The 23,446-nt window shown below is 36.7% G+C and overlaps 1 protein-coding gene across 5 annotated transcripts in view; it reads right to left on the bottom strand.

The window, feature by feature from the left end:
• Positions 1-23,209, bottom strand: part of PAPOLA (poly(A) polymerase alpha) — a 40,291-nt gene extending 17,082 nt beyond the window's left edge. For 2 of the 5 annotated variants that reach the window (XM_042813277.1, XM_042813278.1), the window contains exons 1-12: positions 22,952-23,208; positions 13,943-14,113; positions 13,268-13,334; positions 12,181-12,262; positions 11,626-11,735; positions 10,034-10,087; positions 7,180-7,291; positions 5,997-6,086; positions 5,762-5,900; positions 4,291-4,363; positions 2,719-2,839; positions 1,695-1,779 (exon numbers count right to left, since the gene is read on the bottom strand). In XM_042813277.1, coding sequence (XP_042669211.1) covers positions 1,695-1,779; positions 2,719-2,839; positions 4,291-4,363; positions 5,762-5,900; positions 5,997-6,086; positions 7,180-7,291; positions 10,034-10,087; positions 11,626-11,735; positions 12,181-12,262; positions 13,268-13,334; positions 13,943-14,113; positions 22,952-22,959 — 1,112 coding nt within the window. In that variant the 5' untranslated portion in view covers positions 22,960-23,208. Of the gene's footprint in view, positions 1-1,694; positions 1,780-1,856; positions 2,169-2,718; positions 2,840-4,290; positions 4,364-5,761; positions 5,901-5,996; positions 6,087-7,179; positions 7,292-10,033; positions 10,088-11,625; positions 11,736-12,180; positions 12,263-13,267; positions 13,335-13,942; positions 14,114-22,951 lie in introns of those variants that run through there. The other 3 variants (XM_042813279.1, XM_042813275.1, XM_042813280.1) reach the window with 3 other exon arrangements.
• Positions 23,210-23,446: the final 237 nt, after the last annotated feature.

The following is a 23,446-nucleotide window of genomic DNA, read 5'->3' as shown; positions in this document are numbered from 1 at the left end:
TTATGACCAAAATCAATGCTTAGCAATTAATTTCTACTGGAGAGTGACAGAGACTACTAAAGCTATCCTTCAAGGGAATAAATGCTTTTAAAAGCATTTAAGAACTTGTCTTACAGCAAGAATCAGATTTACCCTTACCCAGAAGAACACTAAACATAGCTTTTAACTTCAGCAGGAACAAGTGAATAACACACACAATTTAAATAGGAAAAGAGGATGAATGGGGGCAGAAAAATATGTACCTAGCTTTCAGATGGAGATTTGATCAATGAAAGCATACTTATTACACTCTTATGACTGCATATAATTATTTATTTTCTAACATTTACTAACCAAAGTTTTAAATAAACTTACTATAATGTAACAGAGGGCATCTTGGGTAATTTAAATTAAAACATGCTCTGTAATACCATACACGGCTAAAAAGAGAAAAAAAGCAAAGATTTTGCATACAAAATCTGAATCTTCAGTGCTGGCAAAAGCAATTTTTGCGGCACTGATAAAATTCTACAGCTGATACACACAAGAAAAAAAAACTGATGAAATTGGGATTATTTCAGGTAACATTTAATGTTTCTTTCAAAAATAGGAAAAATATTACAATAAAGATATTAGAAGGAGCACGAACTAATTTATCTGCCGCCCATTTTTAACTTCAAAAAATAACTGTGCAGTGCCCCTTTGAGCATTTCCAAATTTTACCTCTAAGTTATAACATAAAAGCCATCCAATGTTTTAAAGCTTTTATCATGCAAAAGATATAGAAACAAAACACAGACACATTATGAAGGTCATCAGTCTCTTTTAATGGGGGAACTGTATATTTCAATCTTGTTTGGATTAGTACATAACCAACCAACCACCCAGCACAGAAACAGCTGTAAAATATATTTGATTTCTATTCAAGAAAAATGGGTCTCCAATTTCAATTGAGGGCAAAGAAGATGTAGTCCATATTTAATAATTCATATTTATTATAAAAATACAACTTTCATCAGTATACATTTAACAAGCTTCTGCCCCACAAGTATATTACTAGAAACCCTAAAAACGTTGTGTGAACTTCAATTTTCCTCTTATTGTAGAAACATTACAAAATTAGCAAAGCTAGATGTGAAAATGTATTAATAAAGAGCCAAAAGCCTTAAGCTTTAATGAAAAAAGTCCAGTAGTAGCTAGTACACCTGGTAGTTAGTCAACACAAATGCAAAAATGCTTTATTATCAGAGTAAACTGTTGTCTGCAATGACAAAAGAAAATACACAGTATCAAGTATGTATTCACCTTGAACATTGACCTCCGTAATTATTTTATCATCTTGATTCTCCTGAGAGGCAAGACCCATTTTTAGAATGCTTACTGAAACCAATAGATAACTTTTACACCAGTCAAACCAGTGGATTTATCTTCAATTTTATTGGCAACATACCAAATCTATAGTTAAATAGTGAAATTCTAAACACAGGGTCACAAACTAACAGGCTTCTGAATTACACCCTAAAGACACAAAGGGTATCCGATCATCTGGCTCATTTTCTAAGAGAAAGGGTAAGAGTGCATTTTCTCCTATATAGAAATATCCTAACAAAACAGTTATTGGATGTCAAATATATTTAAGATCCTGCACTATAGAGCATCATTAAGTATTTTAACTGATAAAACTTAAATATTCTGCCATGCCATAAAATACATACTTGTACTTTTGAAAGAAGTTTGGAGCTTCAAAAAGTTTGGACCACTCTGCCTTACTCAGCAAAATTTCATCTGTGATAGCAAGACCTAAATTATAGAAAAACATTTAAGCTTTTTTTTTTTTTTTTTTTTTTTTTTTTTAAAATACAATCTTATATCCACAGAAAAACAGCTTATTAACTTAACAGATGTTATTGTAGGCAATTTTCCCCCTTCAAATTCAAAAGGAATCTACCAATGAGCTTTACATTCTATTCAGATCTTAAGTAATTATTTACACAGATAATTTTTCAAAAAACATGCTCAAATTAAAATTAATTCTGACTGATGATTACATCTGTTTTCTTTGTAGTGTACACAGCAAAACTTAAATTTTCATGTTCACCAGAGTTCACTCCATGTTCACTCCAAAGAGAGATGCCTTTCACTGCTTCAATCATCTATACAAGCTTTTTTTCAATCACCTGTGCAAGGGTCTTTTTTTTTTTTTTTTTATGAAGACAGGGCAAAGAAACAATAAGAAAATGAGCTAGACCCAATGAGAACTACCAGTGGTTGCCCCTCTGTACCTACTTCTTGCTTTGATTACATTATCTTTTAGCTACTATAATTAGTGAAGTAGATATAGAATAGAAATAAACTAATGAATTCAGAAAAAGCCTTACATACATTGCCTTATATTAAGGTCAGCAATCCCACCTGATGGCAGTTACTAATCTATGTGGCAGGACACAAGCCATAAACATAAACCTAAAAATCAAAGATGTGATTTTCAGTGCACTAGGCACTAATTAATCACCCTCGGTTTCTAAAAGTTAAGAAGAATTCTTGACTGAACCACAGAATTCCGCGCTGACTTTAGAACATCAAGCCACCCAGGTGTAACAGACTAGCTTCATCTCTCAAAATAGATTCTCACATTACAAAGTTACTTAATATCCCTCCACCCCAAAAGTATACCCAAAATTGAACTATTTTAAATCTTTTTGAATACATTTATATAGAGAGCATAAGATAAATACTTACCTTGTTTAAATTCCTCAACCATGACCATCCGTGTGGAAACGGACACATTGTAGGTAGAGTTCTGCTGTGGGTATGCTGGTGTAATTATAGGCATAAGATGGTACCTATCACTGGGGTTTACCTATACATAACAACAGCCAATCAGTTTATCTTCAAGCATACAGATAAGTTAACAAATTTGGATTTCTCCCTTTGCTAATACTGAGTCAAGTTCTAAGAGATCTCAGTCTGTCAGCCAAGTAAATTTACAAATAGTTCAGAAAAAGTTTAGAATACAAGGATAGTGCTTTGACAAAGGACACTACTCTGAAACAGTGTTGTGGGAGGATTATAACCTGTCAGCACATAAGATGCAGAAATCCAGAAATACCAACTGAAAAGAACCATTTCATTCCATTTAATAGAAACTAGCTTGTTTTTACATCAAAACAAGGATACTTCATCACCACATGAGCATCTTCACAGGAATGACTGTTTTCAGACATTGTGAAAAATATTTGTACTTTATTTCTTGGATTATGGAAAATAAAGAGCCAGCCTAACAACTGAGGCTCTAGGTATCCTGAGAGAAGCAACGCTTGCATTAATATATCTTTTATTGAACAGTACACAGGGAAACAAAAAAGGAGGGACAACACACGCACACACACACGCACGCACACACAGAATACATTTAAAATGGCATTAGGGTAGCAATCTTGTAGGTAGTAAAGATAAAGCCCTGACTTGTCCCACTATGTCTAGCTGCACAGGCAATTCTGTGGTATCACATACTGATCTCAAACCCACTGTCCCAGCAATAACAGTTGATAACAGTAAATATTCTTTGTCTCACACTGCTTAAATGTGGACGTCTGTCAGTCAAAAAAACAGATTTAAAATACTAACAGTTTCAAAACTCAACCTCTGGTGCTTACTCTATTGCCCCAAAATGATGAATTGAACATTATGTAATTTAAAACTGGTAAAACACCACTAAATACATCACACTATCCTCTATTGAAATCTTTGAATATGATTATGTGTCAGTGGCAAACTGTTTCTTTGACTACCTGAAGGATATTCACGTCTAAAGCCTTCAATATGGGTGCTACAGAGATTGTAAACAGCATAACCAAAAACTTAAGACATCAAGATATGATCTTCTTTGGTTCAAGATGAAGAGACGTTTACATATGCAGTTACGTATAACTGAGCCCACCCAACTGTGATCATTGCATTAAAGTGAATTCACTAAAATTGCAAAAATTAACAGACCTTAAGTCTGACAGAAAAGTTTTAAGTAATTTTTCAAAAATGCACTGTTGCAAGGCATATCTAGTTATACTGAATACTTAAGAACACCTGTTACAAAAGTTGTAGTAAAAAATACATTGTTCAGCAAGTGTCCTTCAAGCAGTAAGTTTACAAAATTAAGCTTTGCTGCATATTCAGGAGAATCACAGATAACTATGGAGAAGACATACCCAGATATTAATTTTATTAAATCTACAATGAAGTTCACCTACTATTCTTTAAGCAACTGAATTTATTGTACAGTGTGACTTATAGGGGAAAAAATAATACACTAACCCTTGGGTCCCATACAGGCAAATTAAGATTGCATTCTTCTGGCTGTTTCAATAGCACTGGATTTGGCCATTCCCTGTTCAAAAAGATTGTAGCACTGAATAAGACTATTGGATACAACCACGTATGTTCAACAAACAATACTTCTGAATGTGACTCTTCTTAACTCTTCTCAAGCATCACTTTCTCAAGACAAAGCTGGACTAAATGTAGTTCTTCACATAACTTCTAGTGTTGAACTACATCATAGCTTTAATTGGCTTCTCCAGAACATCAGAACAATTAATTTCTATTGTTTTGGAACTTTTAAACAAGTAGTTTAGGTAACTGAAGTAAACAATAAATTCTCCTCAATGAAAACTGATACTGAATCCATCTTCATGCTAGCCCTTCCACAGACAAAATACAAAAGCAGCTAGCACAATAATTGCTCTGTAGCATCATTAAAAAGAATACGCACTTAAATACGAAAGAATTTTCCAATCAAATTGCAAAAAGAAACTGTACTGAAAGAAACACTAAAACACAAAAACACCACTTATGCTCTAGATGTCTCTACCATCACAAGCACAGCTAATCTTCCTTATTAAGAGCAGAGAGCAGGTAACTGGTATTCATAAATTAATGCTCCTATGGAATGCACATACAAAACGTACAGCAGTGTAAGGCACAAATAGAGCCTAGAACCAATTTTTCTGTATCAGACTCAATATGCTCTATCCTCACAGGCTATAAAACCTATGAATTCAGAACAGCAAAACTACAGAACTAAGGAAAAGCCGCTATGCTTGAAATAAAGGTACATTTTACTGCAATGATTCTAAAGGTATGTCCATGTCTCGTGAACAATACAGTCTCCAGAGATGTTCCTACAGGAGAAGCAGTGTTCGTAACCTGCTAAGTATACTTCTATCCAGTTCATTTTAAATTTACTTTGAACTTTCCCACTGTTCCCCTAAGTTAGACAAACCAGCTTTCTAAGGTAACTATCTCAGTAACACGAAACCAAACACCTACATCTCCACATTCACAAAATTTAAAAAATAAAAATCAACAACAAAAAAACTTGCCAGTGGTTCTCTTGAACTGCATTTAAGTTATATGACTATACCAGCTTACTGATATACCTTTTTTCACCATCATCTCGGTATCTGAATGTCAAAAGACTTCAGATTTCTGATGCCTGTTCTTATTTAGCCATACAAGGATGAAGGGTAATGTTGATTTATAACAAATACTTAAGAAAATTAATAAAAAACTAAATATTTTTGTTTCAGTTACTTTAAGAAAAAAACTTGTTGGATGACTTTTATTGAAAAACCCAAGCTAACTACCTTCTGGCAGCAAGAACAATGCTCATCACTATTAACTTAATCTGGTAGCAGCTGAAAAAGATACCATAAAAACAGGACTAAAATTTAGTGTCTACAAAACAATTTTATTTTAGTGTAAACTAAATTTTAAAAAAACATACCATTTAGAAAACACCAAGAAAAATTTATGTACAAGAGTTGATGCTATTGCATTTGGATAAAGCTGGCAAGTTCTTGCTACTAGCATAGCCCAGGAAACACCGCCAAGGAAACCTAGTATATTGGAATAGATGTTGTGGCCTGTAAATTGAGAAGGAAAGAGACAAAAAAGAGAGAGTTATCAGCAACCTTAAGAGTTAATGAAAACTTCACAAGTTCTGGAATAAAACTGCTTACGTTTTGCCCACAGTTTGATAGCTCTCAGTGTTAACCTGAAGTTGTCAATGTTTGGTACTAGATGCAGAATTTCATCGGTTACCCGGCAACCTGCCAATACAAAAAAACCTATTACATTTGCTGCCTCAAGCTTTTTTTGCTCTCTTCTTCTCTCCCACCTTAAAATTTGTCAAACTTTAGATCAGCACGTTAGAAGCTTATTTGGGACTTTGAAACTGTTATTTTGCATCTGAAAACTTGATTATTTTGTCACTTGATAATTTTCATCTTGTTTTTACAGCAGCACAGAAAGCCTGGAAGCCTAAAGTCAAAGCTTGCAGGAATTTATGACAAGAATAAGCTAAAGAGAACAGCGTTTCAACATATTCATTGTATCATTACTATATATGCATTTATATTACTTGATGTATTTAAAAGGAATTTAAAACGAATTAAAGGAATAATAATAATAATTAATATAAGCTGCAGAGAGCTGGTAGCAAAAACAAAACAAACAAACAAAAAAAAGTTTTGTATATTTTCCTGAGGAATAGAAGGAAAATGGGAAAAGACAAACAAGAATTCTAGAAACCACACAAGGATTTCACAAAACAATGGGAATTGGGATAATCCTAGCACCCCATTGCCAAAAATGTACAATTTTCACTTGATATTATCAAATGTTCAGATTGTACAGAAACCAGTAATACATGTGCTCCTCTCTCTCGTGCGCCAAGTTGCATATTGGCTGGAGTCTCCTCTCCATAAATAGGTATTTTTTAAGATGTAATATTACAGAAATGTAAGAGTTTTTCAAGCTGGTAAACTACTAGAGACCCCAACTTGATCTGGGAGAATTTTGAGATCCCCAACTGATATCCTTGAAGTGATTCTGTATAAGTTTATGCACACTAAAACACACAGAATTTTTAAAAATGCAGACATCTTTATTTATATAGAAATAGGTAGTGCTAGTGCTATACATTAAAAGTCTTCCAGTCTTACTAGTTTCTACAGGGCATCATTTATTCAATTGAGAGGAAAAGCTTCATAAAAATCTGGCTGACAAAAAACAACTCTGATATGGAGTTCCTGCATTTTTACCTAAGTCTGCAACTCATCTAATACATCAAACAATCTAAGATACTTATTAAAAGATTTGACAAAGTCTTATATAGAAAATATAAAATTTGCGTATACATACCATTAAGACTTCGTATGCATCTAATGTCTAAATTTTTAAGTAGGCTATCATCTCGGAGGTCTAAGTCCTCAGGAATAGTTTGCAGCGCTAATCTTGCAAACAAAATATCAATCTTTGAACAAAGAAAAAAATAGAAAAACATTAGATAGCTCTTCTTCTCTTCTGTAATCCATTTTCATGAAGTTGACTAAGTACAGCACTCTTCCTAGTACAACTAATCTATTTAAACAACACACAGTAACACCCCTCACAATCATTAAATGAACCATTTTTAGATGTTTTGTCTATTTTAAGACTCCTTTTCCAAGAGGGTAAAATATATATTAAGACCAGTGCATAAAAATTATGCCCACTGTTAGTACAAAAATCCTCGAGGGACAAATAGCACTTCTAGGTCCAGAATACTGGCACAGCAGAATGTTGTGAATTATGAAAAGGTAAGCCAGAATGAACTGAAATAGTTGACACTGTCACCAAATTACAGAAAAAGGAGAAGCTTCTATTTGAGTTGGAAATACTATGTCAGTTGCTCCAAAAGCAATGCCTCCTATTTACTTCCACAGAAACTACAACAGATACAAAGAGCACAATATTATTATTTGACAGAAAAGACTCTCAGTTAAAAAACACTTTTCAACACAGTCACTACACAACTACGTATTTTCATCAATGATGAACAAGAGCCTGCATGCCACACTCGTAAAAATCTGCATGGTCATCCAGAATGCGGCTTCACATTTTTTCCCCACATGGAAGACTTCAGTCTCACACCTTCGCTTCTAAAGCACTACCAATCAGAACTGTTCCTCTACTGCCATCTGTCACATGGCAACAAAATGTAACTGAATATTCTCCAGAGTTCCACCTCGACTGCCAGACCACCAACATATGCATCTGATGTCCATGAGCCAAGATAATAAAATAGAAGGCATTGATTTCTGAGCAACTATCACTCTATACTTCAAAATAAACTACTACGACCATTAGAAGGCCTAGCAGCTCAAAAGTTCTTCAATAAAGACATTCCAAATCAGGCAGGAAACAAACTGCCTACTCTGCATCATTTTTTGGCAAGAAAAAAACCAAATCATTTATCTACAGGAAAAAGCAAAAATCAAGAATATTTATTCTTGTTTTAAGCAATATATGTTACCAGTATAAAACTAACTAACAGAAAATTTTAAAATCTAACTGACAAGATCACCACATAACTGAGGCCCACTACATAACTGATCACTGAGGCCTTTCCCTCAGATCTAAATGTTTTCTTCACAGAAGAGAAAGTAACTCCTGGCACCTTCTGCCTTTATTATTAAAGAAAAACTAAAGAAAAATCTTCAAATCCCAATGTACTTGACACAAACAAAACCATCAGAAACAACACCTGCACGTAAGACAACTTCTTATCATGAGTTTGTTCAAGACAAGAGATCTATTTAATGTACTGTCAGAAATATGGGTTAAGTCTCCACTCATAAATCTAAGCCAGCATATCCCATCATTTACAGATGAGTGAAGCAGAGCTAAATACTATTACACTTATAGTAAATAGTCCTTTTAGTTCCCCCATTTTCACTTTTCAATATTACAGAGAGAGAGCAAACATTTGTTAGAACATGAGTGAAAAAAAGAATACAAATAACCAACAACATCTATGACAAGTTTCAATATTTAGTAAGAATATTTGAACTAAGTAAATAGAAACTGTTATCCAGAAGAATGTTCCTGGTGTCCAACTGTAATAAACTGTCCGAAATAAATGAAAAATCATATTCTAGCTTACCATATAGTATCACATACCTCTGCACATCTCTCTAATTTGGAATAAGTACATCTCTCCAGCTAAGCATCAATTTACATAAATGTCAGTGAAAATACAAAAAATAAAGCTGGAATTGTGAGATGATTCATCATCTTCTTGAGATTCAGAAACTGCCAGTACCCTAAGGATGGTTATAATTGCAAGGAAGAGATCCAAATGACACTGGGAGAGCATGAGCTCTACAATGCTACACCTACCTACAGTTACTCTTCAAACTGTGTAACATGTCAGATAATTAGCTGGGGTATTTTTTCCTCACTGTAAACCCTTCTTACACCCACCAGTTCGAGTTTTATTCAAGTAGACCTCTGAGAAACTGTGTATATGAATGTGTATATTTCTATCATGTCTTGTCATCAAGAAAGTGACAGGCTGTCCGTAAGATGGTCTGAAAAAGATTTATAGTATCCTCTCAGAAAACAGAATAGCTTTCTTCAGCACTTCCCAAAATAGTAAAAATCAGGTTAAGCAAGTTTATTGCTCCACAAGAACCAATCTGTGAGGCTACAGACAAAACGGACAGAAGCAATAATTCCGGTCACCTTAACAAAACCACGAAGACATAGGGGTGAAGGGGCTAGCTAACTCCCTTCAGCAACACATTCCTAAGATTCTCCTTTAGTATAAGCTATTAAAGCACATCTGAATTTGAGCTTTGAGCAGTTAATAACTAAAAGTAAAAAAAACCTATTGAAGAAATTTATGAACTAAATTATTTTCAACGTTAATTCTTTAGTAACAGCAATACTGGTACCCCATAGGTCAGTAACTAATCAATACAAGTGGGTAAGGGCAAAAAGAAGAATAAAAAAAGGAATGGGGAGATCTTCACACAACTTCTTAAGCAGGCTAAGAAGGGCTAGTCTTAAAAGTGCACTTTGAGGTTTCACAACCAAGGACTGTTGTCAACTATGTGAATATGAATTTAGTACGGTCACTTTAACAGAATTTGTATTCACCAATATTATTTAAGGAAATGCTGAAATCTTTGCTTTAACCACGTTCTACCAAAATAAAAAGTAAAATCTTTACCTCTATTCCATCAAAACATAGTTTAATAACTGGGACAAAAGCTTCTTCAACAGCCTAGGGAAAAAAAAAAAGTTGTATTTTACTTGCAGTATAGAGAAAAACAAGCAGTAGCCAGTAGATCTGAACAATCATAAGGAAATACCACATATACAGATGCTTTCCTCTGCTTCCAGTTTTATTTGTTAGCTACATGTTTTTCCACCAAGGAGGAATTAAACACTGATCTACTATGCACTACAGATACCTTGATTTAACTTACAACCCAAATTCACGCTAGCCAGCTCAGATGATGTTACCTCTAGGTCCAACGTTTTTTTCCCCTCACTACACTGCAGCTCACAATCAAGCTTCTTTTTTTCCCCTTTTCCTTTAAATATTCTAAGACAACCTATGGAGATTTTTATTTTAGCAAGTACCTTATTTTCTATTGTTTCTGCAACCAATATTACATGAGAAATGACAAAAAGCAATTTCATTCCCATTTAAAAAAAACAAAACATCAAGTATCTTTTCTAAATGGGGTCATTAATGAGATACTCAAACAGCATCTTCAGCAAAAACAAGAAATATTGTATCTGCTCTGCAATCTGCTAAGAATACCATCTTCCTGAACTGAACTTCACACTAGATGAATATGAATGTGCAAATATGCATAGAACTGTTTTTGTAAAAATCTGAATCACAACTAAAGAAATTAATAGTAAATTTTGAAAGCCAGATTATTAAAAAGAGTTCAGACAACAAAGCATTGGAACAGTAGTTTCAGCGCACGTAGCATTACCACCAGATGTTTGCACTACACTGATGGAGTTACTAACTATGGGATGCATGGAGCAAGAGAACACTGCAGAGACAGACAAGCTTATTTTAGGACAGAGTCGGATTAAACCAAAGAATTTTAACATTTGCCAGCAATTATCTTCATCTAAGGAGGAAGAACTGAAGCTGAGAAATTCTACTCCAACCTCACTCTATGAAAAATTAAAACTCCCAGGCTGACCTAGGAAGGCTTGTCATTCACGTATAATAGAGAACAAAACTCTTTTTTTTTTTTTGCTACTGCCTTTTTGTTTCCTCGGAGGGAAATCTTCATCTTTACACAATGGCAATCTTACACAAGCATCTAAAAATGCAACCTCGATTTTCAGAATCACAGTTGACAGACAACATAAAATACCTAGTAAATATCAATCACTGTAATGGTTTACATATGCACAACATTAAAAAGTATACCGTTGTGCTACTGTTTTTAAAACTTTCATCAAAAACAAATTAGCCTGAAAGAGATCAGGACAGAATACTTTTACATTTGCCTCTGCCACAGAAATCAAGCTAAAATTTTCCAACACAGGGCCAGGAGTTTCTTCTGTCATCCACACTTTGCAACGATTGTATCCAGTAAATAAAACAAACAAACAAAAAAAACATTGCAAGAATTTCTAAATATTTCACATATGTTGATACATTTTGCAACACTTCAACTAAAAATCCAGGCAAGCCTTGACACCAAATTTGCAATTACTTATTTAAGGAACCATCTTTCACTTTCCAACATTATCACTTCAGTCAGCTCTATTAAGTAGATCACATACCCTCAAATCTTTTACTTCTTCTTGCTGTTTCAGTTTTTCATAAAATGATGTGAAAAAATCACTTCTTTCAACATGTCTTGGTGCAACACACAGGGCATCAATATCAGCACCTGGAAGTGTTCATTGATGCAAGTAGGTTACTCACGCTTCACACACATGAAATGCCAACAGTAGTCAGATTTTTCTTCTAGAATAAAGCAAAATTTAGTTTTTCTTTCTATAGCTGCTCCCAGAGTTGACTGGGAATGACTTTTTAAAAGTTCATGCCATGAAACACACAATACATATATCCTTTTATTTTGCCATACTTGCAATAATTTTCAAAATGAACAAGCCATGAGAAGCCAAGTATGCAACTTTCTTGTTTTTTTTTTAAGCAACTTCCAATGTGTCCCCCCCTCCCTGCTTTTTCCAACCCACAAGAGCAGGGATAGATCCATGTTTTAACTTACAATGAAAACTAGTGGCTGACAAAAATCTAACACTTCAGCACAACATTTAGATATGTCACTATCTCAGACATAGAACAGTTTTTATAACAAATGCAAATTTTACCTTTTGTATGGACCCCTAATCTATAGGATCCAAACGTAAAAATTTTTCCTCCAACATTTTCTATTACAGACTGTGGAAGATTCTAAACAGAGCAAATAAAATCGGTTATTTTTACTTTAGCAAACTATAATGGCACATGTATTATAAAAGGAAAAATATCCATAAAATTCATGTTATTACAGATTAACATCTTTTTGAATAGCAGTTCACTCCTTATACAGACGTTGTTTCGGATTAAAAGAGGAGTACATTTTGCATTTGGGAAACTTATTTGTAACGTCACAACTATGCTAAACTTTACTGCTTCAGTCTTGGAAATCATTTCTGCAGTTCTACACCTCAGGAGCTTCAAAATATCACAGATGCTCAACTCACCTTTCTTAATGCTTGAGCACTTTAAGCTGACTTCAAAATTATGATATTTAAATTTAAAGCAACATGAAAATATCATTTACAATACCAATGTTTATTAAATTACTTTCATTCAGAGACATCAAGATTACATTCTTTAAGGTAAGTTTGTGTTTGTGAGAAAAGCTATTTTGCACTAAAATTGTTTAGTTCCACTTACTATCATAAAGATACTAAAGTTCCCAGGTTTGTATGTTTAAAGAACTTTTAAAGCCACAGCTTCACAGTGGCCAGTTATCATTTCAGAATAGGATGCACTATGTTACAATTCACTGGTAGTCACACAGCAAAAGACAAAGAAATTGAAAACAAACTATAAAATAAAGTATGTTGGATGAACTTCAAGTAGTTTCAGATTTTACACCAGTCAAGATCCAGTTTCTATTTTGTTTCCAAGGAACAACTTGTACATTATGTGCTTTGTTCTTTCATAACGTCCTTTCTTCTTCTTTTTTTTTTAAATAACCTTATACTTGTCTAAATGCCCATTTCATAAAAGAAGCACAGAGAATGAATACAACTCTAAACATGCTCAAAACAAAAACAGCTAAAAAAAAAAAACCAACTAGAGTTCTCTTCTCCTATGATGCATCATTTTAAAATTGGAAATACATACTGAAAATATCTCGATACAGCAGTCTTAGACTGAATTATTTCAAGTAAAATATATCCATACCTTGCTTTCACTGATTTCCCGTATCCATTCCTTTACCAGGTTGTTCAGTTTTCCCAAAATTAAAATCCTATAGATAAAACAGCAGAATCACAGACCACGAACATAAGAGCACAGTAACACTTTCTTAAGACCTTGGTTATCATTATACAATGAATCGATTAGAGTAACATCTAATAATAGATCTCATCTCTAAAATACAATGAAACAAAGGCACTCTTAAAATAGTCACATCACTTTTTCTTCCTTAAGGATATTTCAGTAATTTAGTTTTGAAGCAACACAAGCATGCAAGGTTTACACACATTTTAGATAAATGGATTCTACACACTTTCAAAAAACAAAAACAGATTAAACCACATGAATCTTAAAGAAAAGTGAGAAAAAAAAAATTCTAACAAGGTTATTACCAAGGAAAAAAAAAAAAAAAAAAAAGAAAAAAAAGAAAGACAAGCAACCAGAACAAAACAGGCACAGGAAAAAAATGCAAGCCAATCTCCTATATTTACTACAGGCTATTTTAATTCTAACACACTGCTCTTGAAGATAGAAAACAAATTCAGTATTTCAGGAAGCTTTTAAAAAAGCATCTAAAAGAATGCAAACGTGCTTGGGGTTCAGCAGTTAACCATGTGAATGTTGAGATAAGAGAAAACTGGTGCAATCATGTTTACTCACCTGCGTTGCAGTTCTTCTTCCTCTTCAAATACACCATAGGGTTTAAGGGTTTCAATCAATTTCTGGGTAAGCATGCAGTCAATCTCCTTGGGGGCAGCTAAACTGATAGGTGAGGTAATGCCATAATGCTTCTGCAGTTGCTGTGTTTGTGATCCCTGGGTTGTAACAGGACTAATAAAGACAATTGGATAAGTTACTGACAGAAACAACATATATATTTCATTCTTATCTGAGTAGCAAACACAACACACACCAAAGAAAAAAAAATAAAGCCTGCTGATAGTCACATGCCAGACCAACCTGTATTAATTCTGAGTTATTACGGATAGTGGTACAATTACTTTTCTCTTGCACTGTTGCAAATTTCTATGAGGCACCATCTTCTGTATCAACTGACTTTACACAAAACACCTAAGTAAGAAAGCTTTAGCACATTCTGAGCTCAACAGCATCACATAATTACCTTTAAGATGACTTTTCTTCTGGCTAGCAATACAGCATGGTTTAGAGGAACAATGACAGCTCAATTTTTGTTGGCAAAAGTACTGTTATTCTGTGAATCAAGGCTATATGTATGTTTTAGGTTGAAAGGAACCTTTCAGGATCATCTTTTCAAACTAAACAAATAGTTATCAGTCAAACTACAAGCACAAGGACAGTACTCAAGTCAATTCTCCAGATTTCAAGGTTTTGAAAGGACAAGCAAGCAAGCAAGAGAGTTTAACGAGAAACACAGAGGTGAAGGTATCATAATATTATGAAATCAGTAACTGCCTTCTTAGATTAGCATCTGGAGTACATGAACAGCCAGGCAGTTACTGATGATCAGTACGTATTTGTGACATTCATGTTCAAGCAGGGCCTTATTTTCAGAGCAGCAATTCTGAGTATTTCAAAAGTAAATATGCTCCTATGAAACATACAAGCGTTTAGAATCCATGACTGCTGCACACTATACTCACATAATTAAAGCTTATTTGAACTAACAAAAAACAGTTAAAAACTCTTAAACTTGCTCCATATCACAGAAATGATATATTCCTAACAAGTGCAATAGCCAAATTTTAACTGTTAAGAACTTAGGACCCTTGCTGCTTATATACTTCAGAGATGTAAAAACTACCCTATGTAAATCTGTTAAAGTAGCTCTATATATTACTTGCAGCATTAAAAATTAGTTTTATATGGACATATTGACTGCTTTCCTCTAAGTTATGTATATTACTATTTTTATATCTGAAAGTGACAAATCACAACGTATACCAAAAAGAATGCTTCCATTAAAATATGAAAAAACTTGTTAATAAGCTCTTACAAGACCAGTATTATAAACCCTCATCACAATGCATCTCAAGAAAAGTAGACATTAAATAAACAGCTACTTCAACAAGCTTTTCCAACATCTAAATCATTACCTGAACATTAAAGCAATATTTGTATAAAGGTGTTTAATATTCAGTGTTACGCTCTTGCTACACAACCTTACTCCTTCAATACTATAATGCAGTGTTTGCATTTCACACCAGATGTACATAACATATTACTAGTTTGGGCTCAGATTAGACATTAATACTTCTTTTTCATGAATTCAGCTATTCATTCTACAAGGGAAAAGGCTCTATTATCAATCTGATCTCCTTTAGCGTTCACAAAATCTAAAAAGCAGTTTGTCTCTGTAAGATATTCAGACTGACCATGTCTACGAAAGTCTCGTTCTTGGCAAATGTAACACTCCCCAGTGTATCACTGTATTGTCCCTCCTCCATGTTTACACGCATCACTGCATTACCAAAAGTAAAATAAAATAAAACAAAATAAAGTAGAATTTTCACCTAACTACTGCACTGCTAAGAAAAGCTACTGCACAACTTTATTTTCACTTCCATCATCTGGCCATCATCTGCTCAGGACTTAATTCCTCATTTTTATGAAGACTGAATATTAATAAAAGCATATAAACTTAAACTGACCAAAACCAACAAAAACAAGTATAACTTTCCACAAGTTAAACTGATTTAATTCAAGTGATTTTGAGCCCTATAATTTGTTCTTTTGCAAGCTAAACTTTCCGCTTAGCAAGTACAACTGTCGATTGGAAAAAGGAAAAAAGGAAGCAAAGCAGGAAGAAAAAAAAATACCAAAAATAGTACATAAAAATCAACCTTAAGTAATCATCTCTGAAAACATTATTTAACACGTCTGCCTCTAACTAAGGTTTTAATTGCCAAGCAAATAATTTGGTAGCATCTGAAACATTCATACAGACCTTAGGACCTTTTGTGAACGAAAGCACTGACGAATTATACAAAGCAGAAATTCAAGTTAAGGACAAAGTAAGTTACTAAACAATCTCATTTTAAAGAGAATCTTCTTAGAGATGTCAACATTAACAGTACTTTCAGCCATTTGAAAGAATCATACAGTAACCGAACTTGGAAACTACTCATAAGGATAATCAAGTCCAACTCCTGGCTCCACACAGGACCACCCAAAAATTAGACCATAGGTCTGAGAGCACTGTCCAGACTCTTCATGAACTCCAGCAAGCTCAGTGCCATGGCCACTGCCCGAGGGAGGCTGTTCCAGTGCCTGACCACTTGGTCACAAAATATAAGCTCTCAATACATAAACATCCCTTGCATGTTATGCACGTTTTTAGTTATACCACAAAGCAGGCAGGTAAATTTGAACTACAACTTCTCTTTTCCTTTGCCAACTTTTTTTTTTTTTTCTAATTAACATTCTTTTGAAATGTTACAGTTTGTTTTTACAGGTTTTTAAACCAGTAAGTTAAAACAATGATTTAGTTTTACTTGCATATTTTTCTCCCTTAAACTTGCTAAGCTTCACTCATCCATAACTACATGCAATTCAACAAGTACTGCACTTCACAGAAAAGTCTGACTAAACCCACATTGGCAGAAATGGTTTCTGTATTAAAAAAGACTCTGACACAGAAATAATAAAGGAGACTCCTGAAGTCAAATCAGTAACACTGACTGAGTTCTCTACTGACATGTAGTGAAGTTAAGGCCATTCCATAAGCTCCTTTACATACATGTAATAATTGCATAAGATATAGCAGAGGTATAAGAGCAGAGTGTAACAGGTGTGCCATTAAAATGGAAGTTGGAGAGAAATGGAGACTCTGTGGCCAAGTTCTGTGATCCACAGTAGGTCCCTAGGCAACCTTAAGTGTCCACAACACAGGAGAATCTGATGTACTGACTCTAAGAACAACACCTGGATGGGGACATGGTGGTGGGGCCAAACTGCTTACCTGCCACCCTGGCCAAAAGTCTGTCATCCTTTTGACAAAATACCATCTTTTGGTGAACTTTTGCCCATTATAATGCCGAAACACACCTCCATCCCAAAAGCTACCACCTCAAAGGCACGACCACTGACTGTGCACTCTGAATTTTTTTATCCCATACCTTTAAAAGCAATGCATGAGAATTTTATGCCAATCAGAATAAATGTAATGACTAGTGTGACTCAAGCTCCATTGGTAGAGTAAGAAATAGAACGAAATGGATTACAAGAGAAAATATGGGAGAGAGTACCACTGCAGACAAGACAGGACGTCACTGGTCCATGGGATCTGTCAACAGGCTGAGCCTGTCTTCCTCCTCTATACTGACACCTACTGGAAAAGGCTCACACAACCCACTATGCTGATAGAGAAACTCAGTAATCTCTGCAGAGCTTGTTTTATAACCTAGCACACTTGGGAGCAGGCTGTATTACTCTTAGTTCTTTGCGTGCACTTTGCATTATTCTTGGTTAACCTCACATACTCTGCAGATAGTGAATTATCACCAGCAATCTAAAAGAATCTGTAATCTGTTGCAAATAAACTGCACCGTTCACTAAGCTAGTCACGTGACTTCTGCATGGGCATGGCCAAAGTTCTTTCAGAGATCGAGCCATGTGAGTTTTGATTGAACACCACTAGACTAACAAGGGAGATGTGAGTGAGCTCACTGACCAGCACCACACAAATCAGGCAGCACACTGTTAGTGAATTCGTAATCATGATAGCTCATATATCAAACTGGACTTATGGTGCCAAATCAAGCATTACACAGAAGACTGCCTTCAGTACAACAGCATATCAGAAGGTATCAGCAAAGTACAGAAGAAATGGTATTCAGCATGGAAAATTTGTGTAAAATTCATTTTGGGATGCAAAAAATCAATCAAGTTCTACGTAACTCGCGTTCATCTACGAAAGTGACAGCAAATCTTCAAAATGGTAATACAACAATTGGAAGTATGAGTTTCTTCCTCTACCTCTGATGAGAAAACAAATTTCAAATAAAGCATATGCTCACAGCTTTATAAATGGAAAATAAATTATAACTGAAAAATAGAATTTAACCTCATGCTTATTTTTAATGTTGTATTCACCTTACATTTTAGCCAGAAAACAATCCTAGACCTGCAGCAAATTTACACAGAAGGAAAGGCCAGGCAAGTATCAACAGTAACCTAGCTGAGAGGATTAGGGAAGTTAAGTCCCTAGGATTGGGAGTGAGAAGGCTAGTCAAGTCCACTTCTCATTGAAGTTAAGCATTAACAAAAACCAAGGAATATTAAACTAAAACAGAAAGTCCCAACCCAACCATTCAGTCTTAACATAAGGGGTAGATTTGCTAGGCCCTATCAGAGTCCAGCAGACAACTCAAACCATGCTTATTTACTTATTCATTTTAATGAGACTAAACTTTTAAGATCATGAAGATTACGATATTATTTGAGGCTGATGTTGTTTATTTCCCATCAACCACAAACACGCACAGATGTGGCTCCTGCACTACTATGAAAATAAAATTCTTGCCAATAACACAATACAAAAAGTTGCAGAAAAATAAATGTAGACTTAAATTTAAAGACACTGTGGCTCTCGCTTTATTTTGTCCTGAACATTTAAGGAGCATAGGCTCTTCAAGCAGTTTACACCATCAGCAAACTCAACCACAGCTACGATGGTAGCATGCCATAACTCATATTCAAACATTAATCTCAAACTCTCAGAAAAGAACACCTGTAATGCAGTTTTCCCCCTACCAACCCCCTCACACACACAAAGTTCCAGTCTATATTAAGTTTACGGAAACGTAGCTAAGATACTTTTTTTCTCCTTCAGAAACCAAAACAGGTCGTATCTTACAGTTATCAATAAATACCGAATCAAGAAGAATAAACCCAGGTAATACAGCCACAGCTGAAACCATTTTACAACAGTGCAGAAAAAAAGAAGTTATCATCTAATTATCATGTCCAGACACATACAGCCAACACTGATGAAACAAGAAAAAACATGGACTGTCCTAAAGTAGTACCAGCAACCCACAGAAAGTTAACTTTAAATGTTTAACTTCAGTCAGGAATTCTGGCTCAGTCTTGCCTCCAGATATGAACATCCATCTTAAACACTCTCAGTAACTATCCTCTCTATTTGCCCCCACTGACTACATCAGTAAAATTCAGTCAGTCTTAAATATTGATAAGCCACTTAAGTTAGATTCCTGAAGCAACGCTGGTCATCACAACATCTGATCAATCAACTGGGGCTAAATTCACAAAGCTCAAGTTCCAGCATGTTAGATTTCAGAGAATGTCTCAACAAGTTTTGTTTATTTTGAAGACTTCAGCATCAGTGATTGACCCGTCAATTTCAGTTTAAAGTTTCTGTTTAATGCTAATGTATTAACCACTACACACAACATCTCAGGAATATACGAAAAGTCTCAATGAAGTCTGCACAAACCCATCACTCGGAAACACGCATTTCACCTTAAGACAATCCAGCTGCCCTTTCTGAGCAAAAGGTTTTCAAATTCAGCAAAAAATAAAGTGTGTAAACTGCCAGTATGGTAGGTGCAAGGCACCTAAAGCAGATGCAATGACAAACAACAGAAGAGATTCAGCTATGGCAATCGTCCCCTCTGGCTCATCTGTCTGGGACAGTCTTTGTACAGAATAGCAAAAACAGCACGTCCAGACACACACCCATCCATGACATTCTTACTAACAACAGTTTCTGATGTTCTTCTGGTTTAAACTGCTGAAATTGTTTCTGGACTGCGCAGGCAGCAACTGAAGGGAAAAAAGAGAAAAAAAAAGCCACCCGAGATTTATTGCTATTCTTGAGACAAAACACTCAAGGTAGTAGTTTGAGAAATTCTGTAAGGCTGAATATCAGGAAGCAACAAAGACAGGAATCAGATGAAATGGTTCAATATTAAGAGATTAACTTGCCTCCAAGGTGAAATTCACCCAGCCCAAAATAACTGCGTTCCCAAGTACTGTGTTGTATCTCTATCTTCACAGGTATCAAACTTTTTTTTTTTCTGGAGTCACAGTAGAAGACTGAAAACCACCGCAAAAGCACCCATTTGCCTTATGGTTCCTACTGTACAACATCCAACAACTTCATCTTCAGCTGAATTTTTTAGAGGAGTTTTCCCTTGACTATCAAAGCTTTAAGGCAGATTTCTTCTGGAGTATGTCTGGTGCTTTCTGGAATTAGTAAGCATTTCATTCCTTCCAAAATTCAGTCTATAAAAACCTGAGCTCTGTTCAGAAACACAACAGTTACCTTGTCCCACTCACAAAGTAATACTTTTTATAAACTTGACTTTCTACTCTAAAAAAAACAAACCACTACCCATGCCCCAAAAGTCAAAGACCAGTTAACAGAACCAACAACTTTCACAGCACTTCTACACTTAAGTGTTCAGAATGCTGATTCTGTGTGCTTTTTCCACATAAGGTTAAAGATAAAAAAAAAGTTTTTTTTACAAAGATTTTTATGAAGACTTCAGCAGATGTGTAAGTTCAGCAGAGAAGTTTTAGATGCAATAGTATCAGTAGTTTAACGAGAGACAGATTTCTGTTTGGAGAGACCAAAAGGCCCAGGTTACATGAAGAGGCTGCATCATCAATTTACAGAAACACAGCACCACTTCATTGATTCCAAAACTTTTCTCCGTAAATCCTCATCCTTATTGAAATATATGGAACTCAGTGAGCTTCATTTCTCCCTGCCATCCTATGTTCTAGACAATGCTCACCAACGACTACTGTTTATCTAACAGTTAGCTGAAACGTATCTTTATAACACGAGAAATATTTGCTTTTTACTTTTGTTTCCATCAAGGCCTAGAAAAACAAACTACAAAAAACCCCTACAAAATTGGTTACATAAAGGAAATCTCTTCTTTTACACAAGGAGTTAATGAGAATCACGGTAAACACAAGTCCCCAGGATAAATTTAATGCTTTTATCAACCATGAAAAGGCTTTTTCAAAAAATACCAGCTATTGGCCTCAATATAACCTGAGTCTGCTCTCCTACAACTGAAGCACCTTGTATGCTGCACACCTGCTGAGAACTTCAAACTAACGCTTTTGACCTAAAGACTTATGAAAGCTGCTGGTTACGTGAGAGATCAGCTCTGACTTGGCTTGTCAATAGTAGACAGCATCCTCAAAGGTAAAGTTTACAGGGGGGTCTTGAAAGATCAGGAAGTGATCTGCAACTCAAACTATACAATGTTACTTAAGAATGTGTAGTTTAAGTATCAAATTTCAACTTTAGGAAAACTGAGCAAGGAATTCTACACCTTTTGAAGTAGAAGATCATTAGTGTTACAGTTCATTCATTAGAAGTAGCACAAAACTTTGAATGTTGTTATGAAACAAAGTCACAGCAAAATAAACTACAAACGAAAGCAAACAAAGTATCTCACTTTCCTGTTTTCCTTAAGAAACAAAAGAAAAAAAACAATCAATGAATTAAAAAAAATCCAATATGGCACACTTCAAACTTTCTGGCAACTTTTCATTCCAGAACATATTGAACATGTGCAAAACTTATCTACGAATACACTGCATTCTCATTATACATAGCTCAGAAATTCCTTGGGATGACCATTTTCCCTATTATCTTCACCCACCGTGGCAATCCTGCCACATATTTTTGTTTCAAATTATCTGCACCGTGATGAATACAGCAGTATTTTAGATTCAATAAGCAAACTGGGCTATTCTGCACGTGAACTGTACACACAAACAACAACAGTGATTGCAGTAATTCCAAATTATTTGTAACTCCAAATTATTTTTAACTCAACATCCCACCCTTTCTCAGGTGTACACATACCTTATACCTACAAGTCACACCCATCACTGACTTGTTCAGGATAAATAATCTATTAACATTCGCACTATGGAACAAAAGAGTTTTTTCATCTCAACCATGTGCCGTCAAAACGGCGGCAAAAGAAAAAAAAAAAAAAAAAAAGGGGAAAAAAAAAAAAAAAAAAGGAAGGGGCGGAATAAACGGAAGCGGAGAGGAAACAAGACCAGAGCCGCGTCTCCCTCCGGCCCTGCAGGCCCCCGGCGGGGTGCCGGCGCGGCGGGCCCCAGGCACGAGGCTGCGTGCAGGAGAGCCCCGGCCCCGCGTGGCGGCGGGAGGGGCGGCAGGGGGCGCTGTAAGCCGCAGCGCCGTGCTGGAGTCACCGCGGGCCGGGGGAGTTCCGCAAGGACAGGGGCCGGGCTGGGACCGCGTGAGAACCGCCGCCCCGGTCTCCTCCGCCCGCCCGATGAGGGAAAATCGTTCGCTCGGAGGCCGTGGGAGAGACTTCGCCGGCACTCCTGAAGGAAAGGGAAGCTTCGCGTTTGGCGGCGGGATATAAACACGCGCGACGCTGCCGCTCAATGCCTCCTGAGCCGGCGTTCGGCCAGAGCCCCGCGCACGTCCCCTCACCCTCCGGCCACTAAAAGACCACGACAAAGTAAAGGCCGCATCAGCGTCTCCCCCGGTGCGGGGAAGAGGCAGGAGCGGGGCGGGCCGGCCCCGCTGCCTCTCGCACTGCGGCACCGGAAGGGCACGCGGCCGGCGGGGACCGGGAGCGAGGAAGGGCGAGAGGCAGAGAGCGCCGAGTGCCGGCCGCGAGGCGCGGGCCCGTAAGTTGCTCCGCGAGGGTTCCAACTTACAACGGCATCGTCTCTCCGGCTCCTCCTCCTCCTCCTCCGCCGCCGCCACCACCACCGTCGCCGCCGCGTCTTCCCCTTCTCCCTCCTCCTCTTGTTCTTCGTCCTCCCCCACCGCTGCCGCCTCCGGACCGGTCACTCGCCCCGCCGGGAAGCGGGAGCCGTGACCATGGTAGGGGCCGGGGCGGGGGTGAGGGCTCGGAGGGAAGAGAAAGCCCTTCGTCGGGCCCGGCCGCCGCCGCTTCACTTTCCTCTTCCCCTCCGGCCTTCTAACATGGCGCCCGGGCGCTACCACAGCAACGTTCTAGAACGGGGGGGGGACCTACGCAGCGGCGCGGCCACCCCCGCACGGCGCGCACGCTAGCCGGTCCGCGCACGCTCAGTTGGCCGCGGGGCCGGGAGGCATCCTGGGAGCTGTAGTTCTGGCGAGAAGTGCGCCGGGGTTTGAAAACAAAGCTCCAACGGCCGTGAGGCGGCGCGTGCGCACGGCGTGGCGGG

This window comes from Centrocercus urophasianus, unplaced genomic scaffold, assembly GCF_019232065.1.
Source record: "Centrocercus urophasianus isolate 14NV4802_14NV808 unplaced genomic scaffold, USGS_Curo_1.0 seq_14, whole genome shotgun sequence".
NCBI classification, from domain to species: domain Eukaryota; kingdom Metazoa; phylum Chordata; class Aves; order Galliformes; family Phasianidae; genus Centrocercus; species Centrocercus urophasianus.
Note: the sequence above shows the minus strand (reverse complement) of the source record. Positions and strands in the feature narration are given on the sequence as shown.